Genomic DNA, 26,332 nt, shown 5'->3' with positions numbered 1-26,332 from the left:
TCATTAGATTTGATTCCACTAGACAAATGTAATTTTCTAGCTTTTTTAAATTTTTGGCTATATTTGTTTGTCCAAATTTAGCATCACTGGCGGGCGAGTATTTTTTGGTATTTGTTTTGATTAGTCTGACGCGTAAAGTAGTTTTTCTTGGCTTACTATTCCGTGGTTTTGGCCAACAGATTCCCTTTGGAACTGGCAACATGGAGGAGGAGGCCGCCCAGTTCTCGGTGCACGCGGTGTGCCGCATTTGTCTGAATCGCCTACCAGAGGATGGCGTCGGACCGGGGTCCTTCGACCTTTTCCTAATCCCCGAGTTGGCCAAGAAGTTGTGTGTCTGCACTTCACTAGTAGTGGAACAGTCGGATGGATTCCCAAAGAGCTTGTGCACGCCGTGCTACAACCGGCTGGACGACATGCACGAGTTCCAGAAACTGTGTGTGGACTCGGTACAGAAGTTCCAGGATATGGTGGCCAGAAATGTCTTCTGCTCGACTGCCAGCTTGCAGATCAAAACTTTTGATGTACTAAATGTGGCCGGAAACGAGGCTGAGTTGGTAGGCCAGGAGGAGGAGGATCGGATCAACTTCGATCCGCTGCTGGATCACAAAATGGAGCTGATTGAGAACGAAGAGGATGTCTTCAAGATGCTGGAGCACGTGGACAAAGAGGCCGAACAGGTAGAGAAAGAAGTCAAGCAGGATGAAATGGATGCCGCCGATCTGATGACCATCTTCACCGCGGATTCCTCGGAGGAAAGCGGCAACGACGATCAAGATGTGGACTTTGAGCCCAACAGCAGCGACGGTGACGATGATGTGCCCCTGGCCCAGCGAATAAGGGAGGTCACCCGGACCAAACCGAAAGCCAAGAGACCCCAAATCAAGGAAGAAGACCTAGAGTACCTTTCAGGTTCTGGTGAAGAAGACGAGGACGAGGAGAAGTCGAAAAGCAGGCGTAGGAGGATTCCTCCCGGCGAGCGTCACCTTCACCGCATTATCGACTGCCACATCTGCCACCAGAAGTTCAAGAAAGCCATCCGCTACGAAGAGCACATGAAACACCACAACGATCTCCTGCCATTCCAGTGCAAAGTGGAGACCTGCAGGAAAGGTATTTAATAATAGGGATTTCCTTAGTTAAAAGAGATTTCTAATTTATTTATGGTTGTAGGTTTTACCACCGCAGGAGGATTGAGGCTCCACATCGACCACGCCCATACAGAGCTATCCGAGGTTCACTCTTGCAATGTCGATGGCTGCGGCAAGACATTCCCACGGATTCGCCTGCTCACCTTCCACATGAAAAAGATGCATGGCATTACAAAGGCGGCGGCGCCGCCACGGACTACCCCCTGCACCGAGTGCGAGAAGGTTTTCCGCTGCCCTATGGCTCTCAAGAAGCATATGTATAAGCACGATGGCAAGGAACTACCCTTCCCCTGCAATATCTGTGGCAAGCGGTTCGTGATCAATAGTGCTCTAAAGGATCATTTAATGAGGCACGCGGGCATCAAGAATTATGTGTGTCCTTACTGTGGAGTGGGAAAAACCACAAGACAGGAGTGGAACACGCACATCCTGACGCATACGCAGGAAAAGAAGTTTAAATGCCACATCTGCGAGCACGCCTCCCACAACAAACAGAGTTTAGCCAATCACATTAAGATCGTGCACGAAAAGATCAAGAACTATGCGTGCCAGTACTGTGGAAAGACCTTTGGAAAGTCACATGCCTGCAAGATCCATGAGATGACGCACACCGGCGAGAAACGGTGCGAATGCAAGGTAAGACTAAGGAGATATTACAAAACATAAACTGATTTCAACCATTTTTATTTTAGGTCTGTGGGAAAAAGTTTCTTTACCCAAAGAGTTTGACGAAACACTTGAAAACGCACGAAAAGCGGGTGCTTCGGGCCATAGAAACCTATCGTCAGCGGCAGGTGGAAATGGGCGAGGCTCCTGGCGAACAGTTAGACAACCCTCCACCACCACCAGTTGAAGGAGTAACCATTGTACCGATCATATCCCAAAATGCAGCAGATGAATTGCTTAAAGTGTGCGCCGAATCAGTGGCTACCATACCCAAAGATCCACGACGTGTTCAACGTGTGGACCTGGCCCAGTTGGCTGGTACTTCTGTGAATCCTATACCCTCGGTTTCAGTGCCTTCTTGGTCACCACAGGTCAACTTCACCAAGAAGGAAGGCAAACATATTTGCCCCGGATGTGGTCAGGGATTTAACAATATCGGAAACATGAAGCGGCACTACAAGATCATCCACGAAAAGGTAAAAGACTTCGCTTGCCGCTTCTGCCCGAAGAGATTCGCGAAAGCCCAGACTCTGAGACACCACGAATGGATTCACACGGGTGAGAAACCTTTCGAGTGCAAGACCTGCGGCACTCATTTCCGCCAGGAAACGGCACTGAAGCGTCATCAGCGAACCCACGAAAACCGTCCACCAGTGATCTCACCCAAGTTTTACGCCGCTCGCGAAGAGCTGGAAGAGCAAGAGCGAAGCAAACGAGAGGCTAAACGGCAGGCGGATGCGAAGCGACGAGAGATTGCTGAGGCGGCAAAGGAGCAGCTTTCCTCGCTGCACAAACTGGAGAGTAACGATCGCAACCTGCACTCCTACGATGAATACCAGGAAGCAGCAGCGGAGCGAGCAGCTGCATCCGCGGAACTTCAGGCGCAACAGTTCGAGGAGAACGAAGTTAAGCGACATGCGGATGAAGAGCGACGAAAGATCCAGGAGGCTGCCTACGAGCAATTGGAACGGTTGCAGCATCAGCAGGAGATTGACAAGGCTCAGAGCTCATACGATGGCTACTACGCCCAGAAGGCGCATGTCGATGGCACTAGTTTGGACGCTTTAAAAATCGATCATGTCTGAGATTTAACTGGCGTTAAACGCTTTCAGAAATTATGTAACAATCGTGGAGTTTTTATGAAAAGCAATACCTTTTAATATGTACGAGAACAGTGTGCATACGATGGATATAAATTAGGCTAGGAATAAACGTTTACATACGATTACATCTAATGTCCTTAATGCTAGTACAAATAATACTGTACATTTATCAGGAAAACATAATACCCTTAAGTGAATTTAATTTAAGTTTATAATTAAACAGGATTGTATTGAGAGGTTGCGAGTCGTAAGAAATTATACATTTAACTGAAAAAGCAAACTGAAATGTTTTATTAACATTATCGAGTATCAAACAAAAGTTTTTGTTATGTTGGCAGGTTCAGTATTTGTCTTCTTAAATAATTTAATTTTTCTAATCTTATCTAGGTCTACTTACAGAACGACTATAATTATAGTCGAAATCTTCTACCCTTTTCAAGGGTACGTACAAAAAATAACCTTAATTAAATTTAAATCTAATAGATTCTACTCTTTTTCCTTGAGTATAAAAAGCTTCTTAAGACTATCGAGTGTCATGTTCTCAAGATCCCAATGCGTTGACAATGTCTTTGTATCATCGGCAGAAGTAATTAGGCTGAGAATATTCTCCTCGATGGTTCCATTCACAATGAATCGATGTACCTTTGTGGGTCTAAGCAAAATCTAATGAGAACTGGCAAAGTTATATTTTATTAGACGAACTTACTTATTCTGTCCAAAGCGGTGAATGCGACCTATAGCCTGGCGTTCGTCGCCCGGATTAAGGATCGGTTCCACGAGGAAAACATGTGTGGCTTCAATCAGATTTAAACCTTTCGAGCCTTTAGAAAGGGGCATCAGTAGGCAGGTTACATTGCTAAATGGATCCTAGCAGATGGTTTAATTGTTAGCATTTCTTAATGACATATTTGAAAACAGAATAAAACCTTAAAATCTTCGAAGTCCTTATTGCTGCACTTATTGCGGAAATGGATGGAGTTGAGACTGAGGGCCCTGGCAATTTGAACTAAAATCGCCTGCCACTGAGAGAAGATTAGTATCTTCTCTTGTTCATTCTCCCCTTTTATTTTCAGCACAAGTTCCACAATATTAGCAATTTTTGTAGAAAAATCACCAATTATGGTTTTGTGAGCCCCAGGACGTATTGAGTAGTATAGTCTATAAGAAATGTACATTTATAAGCAGCGATTTAGATTGCGGAAGGAGAAATCTTACTGTGGAGAATCTTGCCGACAAAGTGGACACTTGATAACGGAATCGCTGGAATACTTTTTTCTCATGCTATCCAAGCAGTACTGGCACACAAAGTGACCACACACCATCATTACATACTAAAAGAAAAATAAATATTTTCAGAATGAAAATTGGATTAAAATGCTGCCACTTACCCTCACATCATCCTGCGTCTGACAGATGGGACATGGTTTGTCCGCTGTATCCTCTTTTAGATGCTTTAGGTACTTTAACCTACCACACAGACGCGTGAAGTTTAGCTGCGACTCGCGCAGATTATACTGATTGAACTCCAATTGCTCGTCCAGCTGGCAAGGCAGGATTCTGTAATTCGATTGCTCCTCGGGATCGTCAGTTAGGAGAATTCTCATCCTGCACATTTCCAGTTCATCAAAAGCCTTGACCATGTACTCCACCTCGATCCAGTATTTGATTTGCAACTTGACCAGCTCCTGCAGGCTTAAGAGCAAATCCAGTTTGTTTTGGCACTCCGCTTTCCACTCACTAAATTCTGGCTTGGAGCGCAGAAAGGAAAAGATAGCTGGGTGCCAAAAAAACATAGGTTACTTTAAAATCTTAAACTATATTTTGTTGCATTTAATTACATTTGATGAGACTTATTTCCATGCTGGGAATTTCCAGACCCTCGGTAGCCGTTGCTTGCTCGTCCAGCTTCTTGGCAAATAGAAGACACTCAAATTGATTCAATGAATCGCGAATTTTGCATAAACGACAATGACGTCGTTTTTTTGGCTTTTCTGGCTTATCATTGTCTTTATTTTCTTCCTTTAAAATAAAAATTATAATAAGAATTTTAAAATACAAAACAATACTCACCAAAATCTCTGCCAAATGACAATCGGTTACGGTTCCTATGAAATTGTTTATATCCTGTGAGAGGAGCTCTCCTTTTTTAACAGCCCCACAAGCTTCTTGCATAACTCCCTTTAGGTATTCAAACTCAGTAAGTAAATTTGTTTTTAACTTTTGTAGCTTCTTATGCCATAAATCTACAAAATAAAGCATTCCTGCCATAGAGTTCACATTATCGAGCCTTTCCACTGAGATGTTTTGACGGAAGAAATCATCCCGGACTTTGTTCCAAACAGCATCGTGAAGAGATGTTTTATGGTTCACCACCGTTGCCAGCAGATCCACAGTGCTGCCATCGAACTGTTTTTCTAGTTCATAAACCTCCTTGAGTTTCTCCTCAAATAAACCAAGTGCGTTTTCTAGCACGTTAGTATTATCCTGCAGATACTTCCACTCCAGTCGCTTCATTTGAACTTGATAGTCGTGCTGCTCCAATTCAGTTAACTTGTCTGCAGTTTTAGCTAATTCACTAGCCTGCAGCACGTTGTAGATGGCATGAATCTGCAGTACACTGTCGACTCTGAATAATTAAAAAGTGAAATTATAATTTAAAGATAGTCTTACAGAAAAAAAAGGAACTTACGATATATTCTGCTCGTTATATTCCGCAGCCAGTTTTAACAATAGCTTGTAATACTTAATGGCCTGAGGAAAATCCTCTTTTATAAAGTGTATAGCCGCCAAGCCGTTGTAGGAAGAGGCCCAGCTTCGCAACTCTGTCTTGCACTCATTTTCATTATTGGACTTGAGACGCATCAGAAGATCATGTGGATTCAAATAGTCGGCACTAGACACATTGCTGTTAAGCACGACGGGCACTGAGCAGGTTTGACGGATGCGGAGGAAGGGCTTTAGGATGATCCGCAGCAATTGTGGAGAGATAGATGCCAGGCAAAAGCTGTTGTCTGCATTGTGGCGTGTGTGTTTGGTCACGGCTGAGAGGAATTGTTCGTGACATTTTTGGTGCTCCTCGCGGTAATATAGCGATTCAACGTTGCTCAACTCCAGTCGGTGAACCACCTCTGTTTGCGGCGGGATGCCCAGTTCATGCTCGACCTTTGATTTGCAGGTCCGCCACAAGCTGTGCTCTAGCAGTTCTAGCAACGGTTCGCACTTGTAGTTAAGCTGAAAAGCTTTGTCCACCGTTTGCCATGCATCTGTGGGTCTACAAATTTCTGACCTGCCCACGAACTCCAAAAGGGGCGGCAGGTCGTCTATTGTGCCAGTGACAGCCCAGCGATTGATCGCTGGCAGCATTCTTACCATCTCAGCAGCCGCTGAAGTGTTGCTCTCGACCATCTGAGAAGGAAAAATATGAAATATTCAGTTGCTTTTGTATGATAGGGGTATCCACATTACCTGCGCCTCATCCAGGCAAACACGCCACCAGTTGACCATAAGGAGTGGAGAGTAGGGTCGCATGTACACCTGTTGGTGGCGCATCTGGCGGTCAGACTTATAGTCCGTCGTGTGGTATATTTCGTTGCGCAGTATTGTATAGTCCGTGAGTACCACATCATAATTGGCCAGCTCGAGAGGACTAACCCAAAGGGACGAGTTCAGTCCAAGATAAAGCAACACTTTCAGGGCCGGCGATATGTGTTTTCGTATCTCTTGGAACCACTGCAATTTGATGGGATTGGGAGACACAATGATGGTGGCACCGGTCTCAACCAACCTTTCACTGGCTTTTCCCAACTCGACCCAACAGGTGGGACACAGGTGAGGTATGGTTGATTTTGGAATGTAACCCATACATCTTTCGTGTTGCCACCGACGGCATTTGCTGCATTGCACCAGGGTGCCACGTTTCTGGGTGCAAATGCAGAACACGACCTCTTTTTTGTGCATGCGTGCCCGCTTTAACGGCACATCTTCAGCAAACTCATCCAGCCGTTGGTGCCAGTAATCGTTCCTGAAAGAGTCCTGCGGCCTGGGATTCATCAGCAGCATTGCAAGGAACTCAACGGTCTTGCCAAGACCCATTTCGTCAGCCAGGATGCCTCCAGGAGGCAGGGTGATCTTGGGAAGCTCGTCATCGAATGTGTAAAACTGCAGACAGTAGTTGTGCTTCAAGACACTATTCTTGCCATCTACGGCAAGAAGAACTGTATAATTGGCTGGTACTTGGGTGATGTGCTGCTCCCGTCCCAACATCCAAGACACTGTACGCTCCTGATACTTGCGAAGCCGGGATTGAAATCTTTCGGGAAGGTTTAGAGGCAGATCCTGATCCGGATTCCGTGTTTGGCGATGTTTTTCATACAGGGCATCGTACAGTTTGGTGGTCACATAGGTCTTGAGGGGCCGCTTATGCTCCTGCTCCTGCTGAGCCACCTCGAACTCCAGGCTGGCCTCGAAGTTTTTGAAGACTATGGGTAGTAATTTGGCTGCCACTTCCATCTCCACAACGCGTGCTCGAACGTGCGTCTGGTTATGGCAGAGCACCAGGGACCAACTATCTGTGTCTTGTTGGATTGGCTTGAACTTTAGCTTCCTTGTCCGAGCTTTCTGGCCTGTTTAAATCAAATAGTATTAATCCAATTTTATAAGTTTCGAGTCGCAACGTACATTGTTCAATGCAATTCAGAAGCACGTCCTTATATTCAATGAAAAACTCTTTAAACACCCATCTCTTTTTGACGTATTGAAACTCTAATGGGCCCGGGTCTTTGACACATTCTGGAGCTACTTCATCCGCAATTTCGCACAGAACAATTCCTTCCATCTTTCTGGGAGCATCAAAATATTTTTGTTTAATTCACAAAAGCAAATGAACGATGACCGCCAATACGATAACCGATTAAATATCGCGGCATTACTGCTAACATTTAGTCAATTCTAGGGGATGTTTTAATTGTTTTCAGCACCATATAAGTGAATTGCAAAATAAAAATTATAATTATTTACATATTTTTGATTTTATCCCATATTATGATATTGTACTTCACTGGTTTTTGTTTTTACAATTAATGTTTTCATACTTAACATTGTAAATGCTGTCAAGTTCTGTTCCCGTCCACTGTTAACCGTCAAAAATAAAAATTCTCGTTAATTAACATTTTCTTTTTACTTTTTACACGTTTTAACAATTTTACATGACTCTTAATTCAGTGTTACCCAATATTTTTTCCTATACATTTGATTTTGGGTGAACGCCGAATCGCCATCTGGTAACACTATTACGAGCAGTGAAGAAAATTATAGCGTGGTTTTTTCGGTTGAAAAACAATTAAAAGTGCAACAAACAGTGAGAAAAACAAAGTCCAACCAACTCGTAAGTGCGGCCCAACCACCGCCAAACCACCGCAAAGCCAAACGACCGGCGAAATCACACTTTTCTACCCGCATTCGTAGTGTATATGTGGGGCCTGCTTGGCATAATTACAGAAATTTACGCATTACTTTGTGCGAGTCTCGGGTGTCGAGTTAAGCCTCGTCAGTGTTTTAATTAAACGATTCCGCTTGCCCAGATCTAAAAATCAAATCTTCTATCCCATCCCGCAGAGCCGTGCATGCCCAGTCATCAGCGTTCCGCGAGTCCAGCGAAGAGATTCTTTATTCCCCCTGCCTGAAAGTGTCACCACCGCCAAGACGTACGTGCGAAAAATGTTTTGGGACAAGGGTTATGCGCCCTCCGCGAATATAGAGGCGCTGCTCGAGAAGGAGGTAAGTTTACCTATTCTAAACAACTGCGAAATTTTCACTTCCGCATCTTGGCTGACTTGTAGACCTCCACTGTGGAGGAATTCCTCGATGAGGAGGATATACTGCAGGAGTGTAAGACGCAAAAAAAGAACCTGGTTAACTACTTTACACGCCCCGAGGTAATCCGACGCCTAGTGGAGCTGATCACGACCGAGCCCTCTGAAGATGTGCCCATGTCGCAGCGATTTCGATACGCCAACATGTCCTGTGAGATACTCACACTGTAAGTATTTAGGGATGGCTAAAATAGGGACTTTCGGACTTCTATAAAAACTCCTTTACAGCGGCCTGCCGTCCCTAGATGAGAAGCTACTGACCGACGCGGGAACGCTTCAGATGCTGTATTCATATCTGGAAAAGGAACCACCGTTAAATCCATTGCTATCGTCGTTTTTTAGCAAAACCTTTAGCATGCTCTTTACCAAAAAGCCTGAACAAGATTGGTTTTTGTATCAACACATGTGCCTACAACTCCTGGAGTATATTAAATCGCAGAAGACCTTTTTGGATTTCATTTGTAAACACTTTGACACACCAGTCATACCTGATTTAATAATGCAGATGATGAAGCACATCGAGGGTGGTCAACTCAAGCGAAACCTTTTTGAAGTGAGTTGTCTGTTTTGTTAGGATAAAAGCTAATCAGCTAATCGGATATATATTTTTACAGTGGCTAACTGAAGATAAAATTGTTGAGAGACTGATTGCAATATTGCGTAATCCTCAAGAAACCGACAAACATGCAAATGTTGCCGACTTTTTCTGTGATCTTATTAACCAAGGGCGCTTGATGCGCCAAACCGAGCAAGAGAACGATTCGTTTGAGCCGGCCTTCGATGGCTCTAACCCCATACTGAAGACGATTGAATCTGCGGACACAATTGAAGCCTTGTTAAATGTGATTTTGGAACCAAACGCTCAGGAGAGCGCCATCTTGTCAGGAATATCGGTTGTACTTACGCTTATCAAGCCAATTACCTTCACGTAAGTTGAGCTTCCAGTTGTTTTCTCACCTCATACTGATTGCTATGGATTGTTTTTCTGTTCAGGGATGAGCCCAACTCAGATCGCCAAAGGCTGTTGCAAAAGCGCGAGCGCGAATTCCATCAGGAAGTGCAGGAGACTGTGATCACTGTAATGGCTCCACGCCTTCAAGAATTTGTTCACGTTTTAAAGAACCCGCCTGCGGTTAGTATACCAATTTAAAACAGAAAAAACAAGTTGTTTACCTCTTATTTTGTAGAAACCCACACTGGAAACCACGGCCGCCGTGTTGACGCCCCCTTTCGGTAAGACCCGATTGCAAGTTTGCCGCGTGTTTACCGCTCTGCTGGAGACTAAACATGAGACCATTCAGCAGGCGTAAGTTACAGATTAATTCGAAAGTTGTGACTTTCATATTACAATACTCTTATTTCCTACTTCAGAATCTGCGCAACCGAGTATTTCAGTCTTTTGCTCGAGTTTTTCAAGCAGTACTGTTGGAACAACTTCCTGCACACCGAAATGGAGAAGGCCATGCATGTAGTCTTCTACAACGAGCTTTCTAATAATAACACGGCATCCACAGAGGTCACGGACTTCTTTACTGCTGACTGCCTGATCAATGCCTTTCTGAAAGTTGGAACCGAAGAGTCCGAGGTGGAGATGAAGAATGCTCTGAACGATGCGAAGCGAGCGGAGGGTGGCAAGGAGGATGAAGGGGCCGACATTGAAATAGAAGTGGCAGCTGCGCAGGATGCGGCTGCGCAGGCGCAGGATCAGAAACAGTTGGTTGCCGAAGAACTGCTGGCTGATCAAGTGGAATTCGCGACCGAAGCAACTAGTGAAGGAACAGAACCCAAACCGCAGGAAAATCATGTGGGGAATAGTGAGGTTGATGGTGAATCTCCAGCAGATCAGAATGAAACGGAGCCAACTCTCAATGATCTCGACAAGACCAAGACCGTGCCCAGCGCTCCGCCCTCCGAAATGCAAAACCATGTAAGTTGTAGTTGGTTAAAGGTCAGAACAAGTCTTAAGTCTTTATGATTTGCAGTTGATTGTAAATTGTCACTTGATATCCAAATTGGTTGACTTTTGGCAGCACAATGCGCAGGCGCAGTAAGTTGAAGAAATAAGTTCTATATAGTCAACAAATAAACACATGCTTTCACTTTCAGATCTGCTGAGAAGGGTCGACGTCTGGGCTATATGGGCCACCTTATCAAAATTCTGCGGCACATTACGAATTGTATATCAGAATCTGAACATATCGCTGACCTAATCACGACCAGCATAAGTGACGAAGCCGAGCTGAAGCTCTGGCAATCGCTGATCGATGCGGATACTGGCGAGTTTACGTTGGCGGTCAAACAGCAGACCAAGCTGCTAGCTGATTGCAATCCGCACGAGGAGAATGAGTACAACGTGGGTGCAAAGGACTATCTGGGCGAGACAAATGCCTGGGACATCGGAACCCTGTCGTACAGTAATATGGGATACAGTGATCTGGATAACACGTTGCAGGACATTGTCTTCACCATGGACAACGATCAGAATCTGTTTCAGTTTGGTCGAAACATCGACGACGAGGATGATGACGATGATGAGCATGGCGACCATTCGGGCGGAGGCGACGGCCATGGGCACGGCATGTTCACTAAGAATTCGATCACGCTAAACAATTTGGCGGATCCCTGGGACATGGACGTCCAGTTTTCGGACATTCCTAGCGTGTCTGCTCAGGTTAACACGGGCACAGCCAACTGGGGCACGGATTTCAATGCTGACAATTTTGCCGACTTTGATGCACACTTCAGTACTTTCGGCAGCGATCTGGGTATGCCCACAACTGCCCCGCCAGGTGATGAGGAAGATGAGGACTCTCCTCTAGCTCCTGCATCTGCAACTGAAGTGGATCCAAATGAGGAGCGTACACATGGTGAATCTATTGAACCAGCTTTGGGCAAATGTATCCAGGATAATAAAGCTTGCAGTGATGCTCAGCAGGCTGAGTACGACAATAATGCCAATGTGGAGAAGGCCATAAGCGATAAACTGGCCGAGTCGAGCGTCGTGGAGACCGCATCGATTGTTACCCGCCTGCAGTCTGTGCTGCTGGACGGCGAGGAAGACTATGAGGACGATGAGGGCATGTGGACCAAGCCCCTGGGGGCGGATCGTCCTACGGAGATTGAGCAGACAACTCCCATTTCAAATGGACCAACCAACAAAATTAATGAATTGTAAGTAACTTTTATTTTGGTTTTGGAAACAATCAGAAAAGTCAGGACAGTTTCAGATTAATTTGTGTACTTATATTTTATATTGCCCAGGAATAATGGGATATTTAGAGAAAGCTTTTGCTTTTATTTTCAAAAAGACTTAACCAAGCATTTGTAATTAAAACCATTGCCTTGCCTTCCAGCAATCATGCCAACGACAACAGTAGCAGCAACGTGGATGGCCACGAAGCCAACATCACAGCAGAGCAGCAGAAATTGGCCGCCGGCGCCAAGACGAACAATGTCGAAATTGCAACAACGACCACATAAATGCACTTTCACCACAACATACATCATCCAATCGCAATCGCAATCGCAATTGTATGGCATATAATGTGTCGACGAAAAACTGTAAAAATGCCTTTGATTTGCTCTTTGGACATTCTTATACATAATCATGCATACATATTTATATAAATATATACCATATACTACTACTATACGTACATATAAAACAGGCTGCATAGTACAACAAACGATTTGTGTATTAGCAAAAGGCCGAAGCCCGCCCAAAACCAAAATGAAAATTAACTAAAAACAAACAAAAAAAAAAACGACAAAAAAATGTTCAAAGTGAAAAGTATGTTGTTGATTCTTTCTGCTCCTCGCTCGTATTGCCAATTATTTTAATTATTACTCTTCCTTCATGTTTCCTAATTAAGTAAACTGTATTTCGTTTGTAATTTGTATAAGTCTGTCGATTTAGTAAGCTTTTACTTTCAATACTCTCAATGTGTTAGGCAATCTATGAGCATTACTTAAAGTACCAAAATTCACGCCACATCTTAGAATGCTTAGTTTATATTCATATTGTATTTGTTTTAGCTCGATCACATGAGGATTATCTACGTATTCATATGATATATATATATATATATATATTTACACACACACACACATTTGAGGGCTGTCCCTAAGTTACGTTATTGCATTTTAACCCATTTTCGTCCTACTTTTTCGTTGGGAATCCCCTCCAATATAATCAGCGATGACGTAATATGTGGACAACCCCGCAACCTATACTTGTATTGTTAAATTGGAGACTTGTATTTATTGTATGTATTTTGAAAAACGAAATCAAAAGCAATGCCAAAATAGAAACACGTTTAACACCACATACGAACATAACCACATGCTGGAAGCACAAAAGTACGCATTATGTATTAGAGAGGTATATTATATACTGTCTTTTGCCATTATTACCTTGTTTGTATACAAATCGGTTTAACCAAAAAATATTCTTTGTCGAAAGTACAAAACACTGAAAGAAACCACAAAAAAAGAAGGATAATAATACCATTACGAAAGGACAACAACCGGCATTTGTCATCACACGAATGATGTATACACCCCCGATCTACACTGTAACACTACCTATGACTATATACGATTAATAGAACCAAAACGAGAAACAAAAAATTCAAATGAAGACTTTCCAAGAAGACATTTTAAATTTACATATACATTTTTTTGTTTATATGTTTCTATTTTCTCTGTTCAAGTTATTGCTAAAAAAGAAAATGTTTGTCTTTTAAGCGTGCAAGAAACCACGAAGAAAACGCTGAAAAAAATGAAAATATAGAGAAGAAGTTAAACAAATATGCCATCTTTTGCTTCCAAATAATTACGTTTTAATTATGATTAAAAATAAAAGAGAAACTACTTTTAAAGTGAAATTGATGTTTGTTTTACGCGAGACGATTTGCTCACCAAAAACAAAAATTAAAACATAAAAAACAAACAAAAATCTAGACAAGTAGATTATATTCTAGGATTATCCACAAAGAAAAGCGGGCAGCATATCAGGCACAGATGTGTGGAAAATAAATAATAAACAACACCTCTTCCCACACATCCCAAGCAAAAAAAAAAAAATAAAAGTAAAGCCCTTGTTTGCTTATTACTTTAGAATGTTTAATTATAGGACACAATTTTGCACAAATTTCAACACGTTTGCTTCTTATTTTGCATACTGTAGCAACACAAATTATATAAACGAACAACCAAGTAAATTAATTAAACAAGAAAACAAAACAGCAGAAGTAAGAAATAAAAACAAGAATATTCAAACGTTTAAACTATCTCTGATGAAAAACTGTGATAATTAAATGAAGTTGCAGGGTATTTGATAAAGCAAACTTAATTTAAACAAATTGTAAAACATCAACTAATGGCCTAAACCATTTGGAAAATACAAAACACAGCCAACACGAGACACTCTGAACAAGTTAATTGATACGATTCTTTAGCATCACAATCAGCAGGACACCTCGACAACCAAACAGCAATAACTACTGCAATGAAGTCTAATTGAAGGAGTTTTAATGTGTAGTCTTTAACAGTGCGAAAGTATCTCTAAGTTCGAGCTAGTAAGGATAGACATGGATCGCATCTCTTAGTTCCCTAGCTTCTCACCAACTAAGCACTAAACTAAAAGTATAACTTAAATACTCATATCAAGCAGCCAATTGTAAACCTTGTACTGTACATACAATTGTCCCCAGTATTGTCTTCCCCCCTAGTTATGTGTCTTTTCGTTTCTATCAACTAACTTAGTATCCAAAAAGTATCCAACGATAAGTGACGATGATCCTTCCCTTGTGCATATGCCTTACTAAGAACTATAAAACCAAAACAAAAATAAATCACTCACACGCATAGAAACCCCGATATAGAGAGAGTAGAGTCCGTAATCCTAGAGATAGTTTCACCTACATACTGTGTGTCTTTTAAATGTTAAGCAGCTGCAGCAAGCTTAATATATATATATATACGAATACTAATAATAAATGAAAAAACCAAAACGAGATCGTAATTATAATACCTAAAAAACGATGTAGACAAAGTCTTGTGGGCAGCTTTAAGCATTTTGTTTGTCTAATTATAATATGAACTTGAATAAGAATACCAAACGTCCAAAGTTTTTTGCAAACAAGAACTAAGAACAATTGTGAACAAGAAAGTCTTCAGAAATGTTTTGATCACCTCGATGCGAAACGGAAACAGAATTATACACACATAAGTACATGCATGCCTATATACAGAGATACATTAAATTAATTAATTGATTCAATTAATTATCGAAAACATCTTGATGGAATGAAGTTGTAGAATATTTTGTGACGTGTGCATTAGGTGTTAAGTGAGGTTGTAATTTTCGTGGCGCAATTAATTGAGACAAAACTGAAGCGGGAATAATGTTGAAGATGAAAATGCTATTTTTTAAGAATCGTAACGTACATTATTTTGTCTGTGTGTGTTCAAGCAATTCAGTATTTCAATTAAGCCAATTCAATGAATAACCCCCAAAAAAAACAATGCTACAATGGTTTCCAATTGCAAACCACAAGAAAAGATATAGAACAGATGAATTCAATATAATCAATCGAAGGTCTAATTCTCTAACTCTTTAATAAAGAACCAGCGGGAACAACAACGATGAAGAAGCAACTGTAATACAACAAAGAATAAAACAAAAAAAATGAATAACTTAAACTTCTTACAGTAAATATATATATTTGAAAATAGAAAAAACTTAAAAAAAAAAAAATGAAACGAAAAAAAAAATGAAATTGTTAACATAATGGATATTTTGTTAAATGCGAAACTTTGAACGAATTACTAACCACATTAGCAAATAGTTAATGGAAACCGAACCCAAGTGTGCTTCATGTATGAATTTATGTTAGATATTTACAACAATACGCGTATACATATTCCTAACTAAACCAAGCGAAAGAAAGAAAAGCCACATACAGAATTTGCATATTACTCTTAACGATTAACAACTATTGGTGTCTATGCATATACACATAATTATTAACGAACTATACTATATATATTACCTTTGTATATGTAAGCCGAGTACAGACTTTTGAGAACTGCGAAACGTATCGTGAAATATCCAAAACAGACATATTTGTCATACTTTGCTATAGAGCATATATATAGATACGTTAAGTGCTCAAGGTGATAGCTGCACACTAGGGTGGACCATAGTTTTATTTATGGTTTAAGACTTGCACTATGCTTAAACTGACAAGATATGGTTTCAACACGGATCCCTAATACGTAATGTTGCCAGGAGTCCATGTCGTATGAGTAATTTTTGTGGTACTTTGCTAAATTCATTTCATTTTTCTAAGAACTTTAAATTCCTTAGTTTAACCACCATTAGCCAAATACCAATCTGAATAATTGAGACTTTTTGTAACCGAAATAATGTACAAGTAAATGTTTACAAATATTTATGATATTTAAAGTACACACTAGATTAATTTATAAAAAACCATTAAAGAGAGCTTTAAAACGATTAAAATGGTGACACTTTTGTACTTCTAGAAAAACCTATTTTTGGCCAAATATTTTACTAATATATGAATTGGTTTTGGCAGAATTCAATGATTGTTAGCTTGCACCAAGAGTTATTATTTCTGGTCCACCCTACTGCACACCCACAAAAAAAAAAAAATAAAAAACACGTACAGAAAGACACCCAAAAACACATACTCGCCGCTTTGCTTGCCACATTGTTTTGGTCGAAACTCCGAGGGAATATTTTAAAGCGAATTACTAACTAACCCCAAAGGGACACTCTGGAATCGCGATTTCTTGAGTAAGTGCCTTAAACTGACAGAGAGAGATAGTAATGGAGAGTGGAATGGAAGATGTAGAAGGGAAAGGTTTTGAGGACTCCGCGACCAGATCCAAAAGTTAAAATAATTCTTTTTGGTACATTTTTCTTAGGGAGAAGGAGAGACAGACCTTTGTTCAAAACTCTACTAAGTGTTAGCCAACCCCGGCAAACCAACTAAATGTAGTTCCAGAAATCAAGCAAACAGAATAGTTAACTCTATGCTCCGATCTATACTAACTATACCTTTTACCGTCGCATTTCTACACAGGCATATAGAAGTAATTGTACGATTAACTATGAATTAAAATCTTGTATTTGTGAGTGTTTTTGTGGCCCGTCAACGTTTTGCTCAACAACGCACACTCACACAAATATAAACTAAGAGAGAATAAAAAAAAGAAAGAAAATTACAAAAAAAAATGATACACTGAGAGAAAGACACCCACACACAGAACACACACTTACACCCGCTTTACCCAAGTTGAAGACAATTTGTGATTGTTTTGCATGTACCCTAAAGTTAAGCGAGTTTACACGAATATGGATTAAGCCGCAGGAAGCGGAAGCGGAAGCGGAAGCGTAAACTGTACGAGTAATAGCATTAATTGTCTAACAATAAGATTTGTGCATTATACGATAGAAATTCACTTTGAATTCGTATTGAAATTTATCAATAAAGCGATACTATTTGATTCTTAACTGGGTTTTTGAACTAATATTTTTGATATGTTCTGATTTTTTAGAATTCCAAATAATTGACCATAAATTAAGCTTTAAATTTCAAAATCATTTTTTTTTATCAAATTCTTTTGTTTTATTTTTATTCTTTAGTTTTCAGTTAAAATATTGTATTTCTTTATCACAGCTGTTCCCCAAAAAGTGTGCTACAAATATATTCTCCAGATCCTAACTGGACTTCGAAGTAGATGTGGTAACCGTTGTGGTCATTGTAGTGGTGCTGGTAGTGCTGGATCGTGATTGGGAATGGGAATGGGAAGCACCATGTCGAGTCTCCATGTGTCGTTGCAGATCTCTGCGACGTGGAAAGGATTTGTGGCAAATGTGACATTGATAACCGGCATCCGTTTCCCCTTCGATGTCCACATCGCTGCCGGCACCACCTGCTCCACTGTCAGCTCCTGCCGAAGAACTACTCGGATGCGTCTGAAGATGGAGCCGAACATGCTTGTTAAGATTGCTGGGATCGCCAAATGGCCTTAGGCAGAATTTGCACTTCAGAGGCTTGAATCCAGTGTGGGTGCGTATGTGAATCTTGAGTCCGTATTTCCTGGAATAGACTTTTCCACAATAGATGCACAGATGACCCTGCTTGGAGGCACCCATATTGCTGACTATAGCCTCGATCTGGGCAGCTGCATTCATTGGATGGGTGGACAGTGGAGCTGTGGCCATCGAAATGGAGGGCAGGTAAGACAGAGTTCCTGGAGTAGTGCTTGTCGTTGTCAAGGGCAAACTTTGGGTAAGAGCTGCAATTGGTCGAAAGGCTGAGAAACGGGGTGGCATCTGTGGCGGAGGCGAGTGGGTTGGCGAAGCCGAGGAGGTGGACGAAGCCGCCGGAATGGGTGAATGCTGGGTGGCTGTCTGACTTTGAGCTGCTGCTTTCAGAGCGTAATGCAGTCTCATCCACAGGATATCCATGGCACTGCGGCCACAACCCAGAGCCAAATGGATCTTCAGTGGGTGGGGCGTCTCGAAGGTTAAGTGGCAGAGATGACACGTGTAGCGACTATTTCCTGCAATTAACAAATATAAATATGAAGGTTAGTTTTATTTATTTTTCATATGACTAAATAACTTAAAAACTTCTTTGAGTTTCAAAATTTGAGCAGAGCTAGAGATGCTTACCTTGAATATTTAGGGGCGTCAGGAAAGGAATGCCCATGAGCAGGACAAGCTCCTCGCCAAACCATGCTACGATCTCATCCTCCCGGGCCACATCACTGACCAATCGGACGCGAACCTGCCCTCCGTGCAGTTCAAAGATGGCATTGAAGCTATAAACATCCTCCGAGAGTTTAATCTGGCGAAGTAGGGAGGCGGATACGATCAGTTCGCCATTAGAAAGTTGGCAATAAGAGCGTCCGACATCCGTAGGAGTGGCCGTAGATCCGAGAAGAGCAGACGTGGGAATGGCAATCGAGCAGGTGTCCTTCGGCGTATATTGCGAGGTGTAAACTCCTGGTCGTGGATTGCTCCTCATCCTCTTGGCAGGACTGGCTGTACTCGTAGAAGGCGTCAATGTTGTCTCCGTTGATGAAGTGGTTATGGTGGTGCTAGGTGAAATACTGGTGCTGGGCAGCAGCTGCTCGATCCGAAAGATCAGACTGGCCGAGCGCTTTTGCTCCAGGCTATCCAGTTGAGCTGTCGTGTGCATCGTTCGCGTTCGAATTTGATTCTGCGTTCCAATTGGAAGCCGACCGGCGTTTTTATACCACGCCACATCCGTATTCGCATCCTGCTGCTGCTCCCTTATTTTTTTTTTTTGGACTTGGATTTGCCACGGCCTTGCAGTGTCACAATAGCACGGCTGGCGGCAAGTGCAAGAATTCCCAGCCCAGAATCTAGTCCGGCACCGGCTACGGCCTCGACATAGCTACGCACTTTGCCGGCTCAACCCCCTGGCTCATTTGGCATCCCTTTTCGAGGTCCTGGTGCGTCCTGGTGGTTGCTCGGCAAGTGCAACATCATGTCCTCGCAATCACCAGAGCACTAAGCCAAGCTAAGCGGCCTGTAGCAAGTGTGCGTATTCCTGTGCCAAAAAGTCCTCCGCCTCCTTTTCCACCGCCACCGAGGTCCTTTATTTTTTGGCTTTTGGTCTGTGCGCAAGGAAAATGTTTTTAATTGAAATTAAACGATCGTTTGTTGTTACTTCCCCTATTGTTGTTGTTGTTATGCCACCATATACAAATCGCATTCGCCATCGTCAATGTCATTCTGGCCATGGTCCCTCCCTCCCCGGTACAATTTCCCCACCCCTAGTCCTTCCACTATAATGCTAATGCCATAATATATTGGCGTGTATCGTTTCACTATTTGCGGTTTGGGGTGGGTCGTGATTTCTGAGCTCGACGTTTGGTTGGTGCGGATTTCGGGTAGATATGGGCCGAAAAATGATAGACGTTAGTGTTAATTCTGAAAAGGTATTGGGTGAATATCAGTGAAATAATAGAAATAATATTTATATAAATGTAAGAAATATTGATAATTAATAAACTTTGTCGATTTTGTGATAATTTTGATTTATTCTGAGTTCATTCTAAGATATTCATAATCAGCTTGCATTCAAACAGTGGAAATAATAATTAATTTCTAAATAAATTTAATATAATATTTGCCAAAATATTATTTAAATAAACTTAATTATACAAATATGTTAAATTTATTTAATGTGCCCCCTTTTTCGTATACCCCCGAACCCGCATAACAATCCGCTCCGCTCCTGCCGACTGACAAATATGCTACGAGGCTAATGTTTTCATTATTGCGACACAATCGCTGCGGCATCCCCTTCAGCCTCCCCTGGACATCCCTCTACAAGCGATCAACAGGATAAAGTTGGGCGAGCGATTGGCAAGCGGGGAAAAAACATGTGTTGCCAGTCACACAGCCGTCGCTCATGCTCAAGGGTTGGATTTGGTGGCCAAACAGGACGCACCATCCAAGCCAGGAGCAAGGTGTACCAGGCCAGGACCAATTCTGGCTTGGTGTTTGCTAGTCCTGAATAAGTAGGCCGCCAAAGGGGGTTTCAATTGAAGCATTTTAATTGGTAATTAAAGAACTAATCATTTTAAAGGGAATTCAAGAAGGTGGAAAGTTAAGAGTTATTTTTGTTAATTGAAATTAACCCACCACCCGTAATAAAATTATTAATATTATATCATGTTCGAGAAATTCCGTTTTGAGTATGGTTTGAGATCAAGTTTTTAAGTTAAAGTTTAGTTCAAGTTTTAGTTTAAGTCCTTTACTTTCGCCGGTAGGTATAACCACCTCCATTACCACCACTATCATCATTGCCACCCGTCTCATTGTCATCGCAGCCGTGGCATCCTCCACCTGCGGCCAGTTTGTCCAAGGCCTCTTGAATCTCGATGGGGATGGGTGGCGGTGTGGGCAGGTGATCGCCCTGCGGCTGGAATCCGTTCTCATCGGCAATGTAGGTCAGCGAGATTTCATCTCCCTCGGGACTGGTGTACGAGAATGACCCCTCCGCCACCTGTGCCTCTTCGCCTTTTACTCCGGCGTTCTTTAGGTAACCCATTTCCTCCGCCTTGATCCCATTTCCAGTTTCGTATTCGTACTGAAATAAGGTACTGTTTAAAACTTTTCATGATACTGTAAATTATTCAAAGTCAACCTTATAAGAGCCATCCGTGTTCACCATGGACTCCAGCTTAATGATAGGAATAACCTCTCCACCCCCTGAAGATCCTCCTTCTCCACCGCCTCCTGAAGAACCTCCATTGCCATTGCCTGGTGGTAAGTACTCATTTCCGGGTTTAGGTGGAGGCTTTCCATTGCCATTTTTAGGTGGTGGCCCATAGCTGTTATTAGGTTTGGGTGGAGCAGGTGGTGGCTTTCCGTTGCCATTCTTAGGTGGACCATAGCTATTTGCCGGTGGTGGAGGGGGACGTGGTGGTGGAGCTGGTGGCTTGGCTGGCAAATAAGTGGATGGGGGACGGGCACTTGGATATCCCGCTGGCTGGGACCAAACGCATCCGAAAGCGATACAAATCAAAGGAAACAAAGCGGTCAGCCTCATCTCAAATTCAAACTGTGACTGGTGGCCAATGGCTTTCCGATGCTTTATATGACCAGCCACAGGTGGTTTTTGACCGCGACCCATCGACCCAAGTGGAGCAGTCACGTGCCACGGCTTCCGAATTTGAATTGAAAACACAATGGAATCGAAAACAGAACCAAAAAAACTGGGCCATTGCTAGTGCAAGTGCAGAAATCCCCATGAGCCATCCGATTAGATGAAAGACTGACAAAGCGCTAATAAATTGAGTGTGCAATCTCGATGCCCGGTCCCCGCAGCCATCAGCTAATCGCTAAAAACAACAAAACCCGCCCGGCCACAAGCAAAGACTTTTAATTCAAAAGCAATTTTCAACAGGATCGGGCAACACCTGCATGACCAACCCAGCCCAGCCCATCCAGTCCCAAAGTCCAAAATACAAAATCCAAACTCAACCCCGCAAGATCCCTTGCCTAATGCACTTTGCCTGTTGCCAGGGGGTGCTAAGACCTGGATTCAGTGCTCAGCATTCCGGGCATAGGGCTATCAAGCACAACACCCGACTACAACGGCAGGGATGTCGGCTTTAGTCAATCGTCTATTAACTTTTTGCCAGACTGCTTACAGTGGTGTTAGGTTGATTGAACATGGAAGTAAATAAATCAATTAATTTTTATAATAAAATGTATTTTTACAAATATATTCATCAAAACGTAAATTCATCATTTAAAATATTAAAATAAAATGTTACATATTCTTTGAGATTGTATGAAAGTATTTAGAAAATCGTTTCTTCTAACAGACGAAAAGTATTTGAAATAAAACATAAATAATATGTTTCACTTCGAATTTTACCACACTGTACACTCTGTTGCGGCTGCTGTTGTGTGTGTTTATCATTTGGTAGCTCAGCTTGTGCCTGTCGTGGATGCCGCTAATATAAAACCGAATCTTCCCTTTCGATGGACCGAGGAAAAGGCCGAGCTAATGGCAATGTCGTTTGCAGCTTGTCCTACTTGTAATGTGCTGGCGCACAGCTGACGCGCTCCCAGGACTCAGGATCCAGAGAGTGGTAGAGTGTGGATTTTGTGAACCTGTTCCGGCCGTCAGCTGTGGGCTACAGGATTTTACTCGGAACCAAGCAACCACCGGGGCAGGACCAGGAAGAGCCGGGTGCTGCACCGGCTGCATAAACCAACAATTGTCGGTCCCCGGTTTTTGGTGCTCGGAGCTCGGTTTTTGGTTTCCAGTTAGCCACGCACCGATGGCACATATTCCACGCCCGCATTTGCGTTTATAAAGCGAATTTTGACTGAGCGGAACGATCTGATTGCGATTTTGCGTTGTTTTTGCGAGGGTTGGCCGATTAAATTCCTCGTATCGCTTAAATAAACATTTTTAGATGAGGTCCCTTGATAAATTGGCCACTGGCCCTCGATGACAGCCTACATATGAGATGAAGTGCGGGAATCTAAACAACTGTCGGCGATATTAAATGAGTTCTATTTGCGAATATTAAAATAATGTGGTCGCTAACTTATTAACTTGAACTGACTCATCGAACTGCTTCAAAGAACTGAGCTATCAATAAGAAGTTGAGTGCTTAAATTAATCTCCAGTTGAAGCAAATTCATTTAGGAGTGGTCACAAACATGTTTAAAACAATGTTTTTAAAACCACAATTGTATTGTTTTGAAGCCTTTAAATGGCCTGTTAAATTAAACAAAATCAAAATAAACACCCTGGGAATAAACATTATTGGTTGGGGTACATTAGTTTTATTAATCGAAAAAAGAATAGAAATAGAAAATATAAATTTTAAGGTTCTTCTTTAAGAAAACATATTAGTTCCAAGCAATCAAAATTTGATCATATTAGTAGGGCATACAAAATTAACACAAAGAGCATTTAAAAGTCACCTAACTAATAATATGACTTAATTAATCGCCTTTCTTTGACTGCTTAGAACAAAAGTTGGGCCATAAACAATGACGTAATCCCATTCGGGCTACGACTCAAAGTTAAATAGCTGCCTGCGCAGATATTTGTTTTCATTATTCCCATCTCTTTGACTTATTTTGGCTGCTTGGCTCATCTCGCAAAACATCTTCAGTTGAAATTGGACAACGGAACGAGCAAGAACGTTCTCTTCCGATCACAAGTAAAATTTATTAAATATTAAAAGATATTCATTGTTAAAGTTACAATGAAATTGGTAGGTATTTATCCAATAATCACTACATTTGTTTGCTAATTTTGTGATATTTGTGTTTTTATAAAGTTTTGTCAAATTTTGATAATGGCCTTGATTTGGGCTTTCGCATCATCAGCGGCTTTGGAGAAAGGTGAACGGGAAGAGGCACTTCATTTCGGGTAAGGTTACTAAAGTTCAAGTGGAAATATATTTATTTATAGAAAATTTTCTCTTAACAAAGATTCCACACAGAAAATGGCCACCAAAGGAATGAAGCCATAACATACACAGTCAGACCCGAAACGGACAAGGATCCCAAGGAAGTGACTACTCAAAAGCCAGTGGAATACAAAGGTGGCTATAGCTTTATCTCAGCCGATGGCTACGAGTACCAGGTCCTCTATAAGGCCAACAAAAACGGTTTCCAGCCCTATGTGACGGCCCAGAAAATCAAACCGGATAAGAGTTAAACAGAAACCTATTTTCTTTGTATTGTGATAGATCATTAAAAATCCGCATAATTTATCAGTGTATTAAGCGTGGCTCGAAAGCTCTTTTATTCTCTGGTGGCAGACTTGGCTAGAAAAAGCTTAGATGTGTTTGGGCCAGCTCGTTAATCTTTAATCATGTCGAGATGGACAGATTGCAACATCATCAGCATAATAATGGGCTACCATTTCCCTGAAACCGGCTTCGGTAATATGGACTATTTGAAGGAGTTTGGCATAGGCAATCAAAAAAAAGTATTATATTATATTAATTAAGTGTGTCTTAGATTCGGTTAAGGGTATTTCTTTATTACAGTTTTTAATAATATCTTTAGAGACCTTTAATTAAGTTAGAGTATACAATAGTCTCTGCCTAGCCCATTCAAACTTTTTTTCGTGGGTTTGTCTGATTAGTTTTCCCATTTGATGGTGTTTTAAATGTAATGCACACATTTGAGAGTCGCCACCAAATTGTGGCCCAAGCCGTGGAACTCTTTTGCTTTCGTTATGCAAATCTCAATTCAGCTCCGAGGAATTGGGCAACCCGCTTCTCCGATCGAAGCTTACTCAGCAGTTCGTGGTTCCCGTTTTGTTTTGGTCCAACAACTCATTATGGTTCCACACAGGTGTCTTATGCCAGTGGCCTCGAAGAAGACGCTTCATTAAGCTCCCAGCCGCCTTGGTTGCAAGTTGTGTTTTTTCTTTTTCGGCTCGTAGTTCTCCACAGGCAACATCAACTAAACAATTCACAATGACTTTGTCTTCGTTAACCAGCAGCATCAGTCATGGAAAGAAGGAAACTAGCAAGGGACTGAAAATCAACAGCAAGCTGGTTCAGGCCTTGATCCTTCTGGTAGCCTGCGTTCTCTTCGGTGCCAACTTGAACTATGCCTCCTTTCCACCTGGCACTGTGCTGGACATCAAGCTGGGAGATGTCACCCTCGAGCAGTTTAGCTACACGCCAACCCGCGATGGATATGAGTTCAAGTAGGTTTAATACAGTTTTAAATCTAAAGTTTAGATATACAAGTTACTGATTGCCAAATTTTGTATATCTAGTTACACCCTTCCCGATGGAACTTTCCGGGATGAGATTGGCAAAGTGTTGAGCGGCACTTCGGCAGCTCAGGATCTGGAGAATGCCAACAACCTGGCCAAGAACCACCGTCCCTCCCGTGAACAGGGTCTGAAGGTACGCAAGCTGTCCGGAAAATCTCTTTCTTCTCTGGCTGGATAAGCCAACTTCAGAGAACATTCCTACTAACAATCAATCACGAATTTATTACAACAGTTTGCCAACTGTTTTAGGCTAGTGTATAAGTTGAGATGTTAAATTTGCAAGCAATAAAAAACATTCGATCCAAAATATCTATCACTCTGAAAACTTGTTTGTTGTGCAAGTTAATTTGTGTTGACAATATGCAAGGAAATTACATAAATTCATGGTGATTAAGAAAATGATGGGCACATGTAGCGTGTGGCTGTGAAAAGGCTTTAAAGCTCTTTATGAGTGGAAATGAGATGAGGGCGTTTGGTGTATCTACAACTAACAACAAAATACTGCTCTTATTATGATGTTGTACAAATTTAGCATTTAGTATATCGATTTAGGTAACAACTGAATCTATTATTGTTTTTTTTGCATGCAAATCATTTGTTGCAAAAAATTTGGCTTGCGTTTTATTTTGATGCATACTTAGTTAAAAATGTACTTTCATATTAACTATATCTAAAAGCAAAACCAATTGATCATCGATTAAATATATATATTAAAATAGAGGAGATTATCAATCGTATTTTTAAAAGGTAATTCAACTATTTATTTATATTTTCTTTAAGTTTGTCTGCGATTCCGCTAATAAAAGTTTTCAGTAAAATATTTACCTTCTTCTGTTATTTCCTTCTGTTATAATAAATATATAACAGTTCGATTTCTGTTATATGAAAACAAAAATCTGTACATTCCCAAAAGTATGTGAAGATTAAAAAAGCAGTCAACTAAGATTTTCTCGTAAGTCTTCAGATATTTATCCTAAAAGATTGTGTCTTGTTTCTGCGTTAAAAGTTTGATAATTTTCTTTTTTTATTTTGCCAAAAAAGTTTGTTTAAACTTAAAAAATGTCATGATTTTGATAGTTTATATCTTTAGAAAGGTTTTGTTTTTGAAAATAATATAAGTTCACTCCAGTAGAGGAATTATTTGTTAAATCTGTTCAAAAGTATACGTCAATGTCCGGTTAGCAAAAGTCTTAAACATA

General features: G+C 41.5%; 7 protein-coding genes across 8 annotated transcripts; 4 read left to right on the top strand and 3 right to left on the bottom strand.

Moving 5' to 3' along the window:
• Positions 1-131: 131 nt before the first annotated feature.
• Positions 132-3,197, top strand: LOC108107809 (zinc finger protein 91). The gene is made up of 3 exons (XM_017215540.2): positions 132-1,110; positions 1,171-1,784; positions 1,841-3,197. Exons 1-3 carry the CDS (start codon positions 201-203, stop codon positions 2,897-2,899), a joined length of 2,583 nt encoding a protein of 860 aa, XP_017071029.2. The 5' UTR covers positions 132-200; the 3' UTR covers positions 2,900-3,197.
• LOC108107807 (E3 ubiquitin-protein ligase SHPRH) lies at positions 2,949-7,907 on the bottom strand. Its single transcript, XM_017215537.2, has 10 exons — positions 7,595-7,907; positions 6,383-7,539; positions 5,607-6,322; positions 4,988-5,543; positions 4,756-4,936; positions 4,306-4,691; positions 4,133-4,248; positions 3,844-4,075; positions 3,624-3,784; positions 2,949-3,569 (listed from the first exon to the last, which is right to left on the bottom strand). The coding sequence occupies exons 1-10, from the start codon at positions 7,749-7,751 to the stop codon at positions 3,404-3,406; spliced, it is 3,828 nt and encodes a 1,275-aa protein (XP_017071026.1). The 5' UTR covers positions 7,752-7,907; the 3' UTR covers positions 2,949-3,403.
• Positions 7,908-8,199: 292 nt separating this feature from the next.
• LOC108107808 (serine/threonine-protein phosphatase 6 regulatory subunit 3) lies at positions 8,200-17,332 on the top strand. 2 transcript variants are annotated; one of them, XM_017215538.2, is made up of 11 exons: positions 8,200-8,300; positions 8,531-8,692; positions 8,755-8,954; positions 9,016-9,340; positions 9,402-9,715; positions 9,781-9,919; positions 9,975-10,093; positions 10,159-10,714; positions 10,770-10,834; positions 10,894-11,958; positions 12,141-17,332. In XM_017215538.2, exons 2-11 carry the CDS (start codon positions 8,633-8,635, stop codon positions 12,265-12,267), a joined length of 2,970 nt encoding a protein of 989 aa, XP_017071027.1. In that variant the 5' UTR covers positions 8,200-8,300; positions 8,531-8,632; the 3' UTR covers positions 12,268-17,332. The 2 variants fall into 2 exon arrangements, with proteins under 2 accessions (XP_017071027.1, XP_017071028.1); XM_017215539.2 differs by lacking the exon at positions 8,200-8,300 and adding an exon at positions 8,355-8,461.
• Positions 17,333-17,407: 75 nt separating this feature from the next.
• LOC108107811 (zinc finger protein 672) lies at positions 17,408-19,112 on the bottom strand. The gene is made up of 2 exons (XM_017215541.2): positions 18,500-19,112; positions 17,408-18,387 (listed from the first exon to the last, which is right to left on the bottom strand). The coding sequence occupies exons 1-2, from the start codon at positions 19,026-19,028 to the stop codon at positions 17,540-17,542; spliced, it is 1,377 nt and encodes a 458-aa protein (XP_017071030.1). The 5' UTR covers positions 19,029-19,112; the 3' UTR covers positions 17,408-17,539.
• Positions 19,113-20,615: 1,503 nt separating this feature from the next.
• Positions 20,616-21,413, bottom strand: LOC108107812 (pupal cuticle protein 20). The gene is made up of 2 exons (XM_017215542.1): positions 21,009-21,413; positions 20,616-20,951 (listed from the first exon to the last, which is right to left on the bottom strand). Exons 1-2 carry the CDS (start codon positions 21,411-21,413, stop codon positions 20,616-20,618), a joined length of 741 nt encoding a protein of 246 aa, XP_017071031.1.
• Positions 21,414-23,464: 2,051 nt separating this feature from the next.
• LOC108107814 lies at positions 23,465-24,097 on the top strand. Its single transcript, XM_017215545.1, has 3 exons — positions 23,465-23,607; positions 23,674-23,765; positions 23,828-24,097. The coding sequence occupies exons 1-3, from the start codon at positions 23,599-23,601 to the stop codon at positions 24,054-24,056; spliced, it is 330 nt and encodes a 109-aa protein (XP_017071034.1). The 5' UTR covers positions 23,465-23,598; the 3' UTR covers positions 24,057-24,097.
• A 618-nt stretch (positions 24,098-24,715) lies between these two features.
• Positions 24,716-25,442, top strand: LOC108107813. The gene is made up of 2 exons (XM_017215543.2): positions 24,716-25,061; positions 25,134-25,442. The coding sequence occupies exons 1-2, from the start codon at positions 24,826-24,828 to the stop codon at positions 25,309-25,311; spliced, it is 414 nt and encodes a 137-aa protein (XP_017071032.1). The 5' UTR covers positions 24,716-24,825; the 3' UTR covers positions 25,312-25,442.
• Positions 25,443-26,332: the final 890 nt, after the last annotated feature.

This window comes from Drosophila eugracilis, unplaced genomic scaffold, assembly GCF_018153835.1.
Source record: "Drosophila eugracilis isolate 14026-0451.02 unplaced genomic scaffold, ASM1815383v1 contig_2088, whole genome shotgun sequence".
Classification (NCBI taxonomy): Eukaryota; Metazoa; Arthropoda; class Insecta; order Diptera; family Drosophilidae; genus Drosophila; species Drosophila eugracilis.
This window is presented reverse-complemented; position numbering and strand designations above follow the sequence as displayed.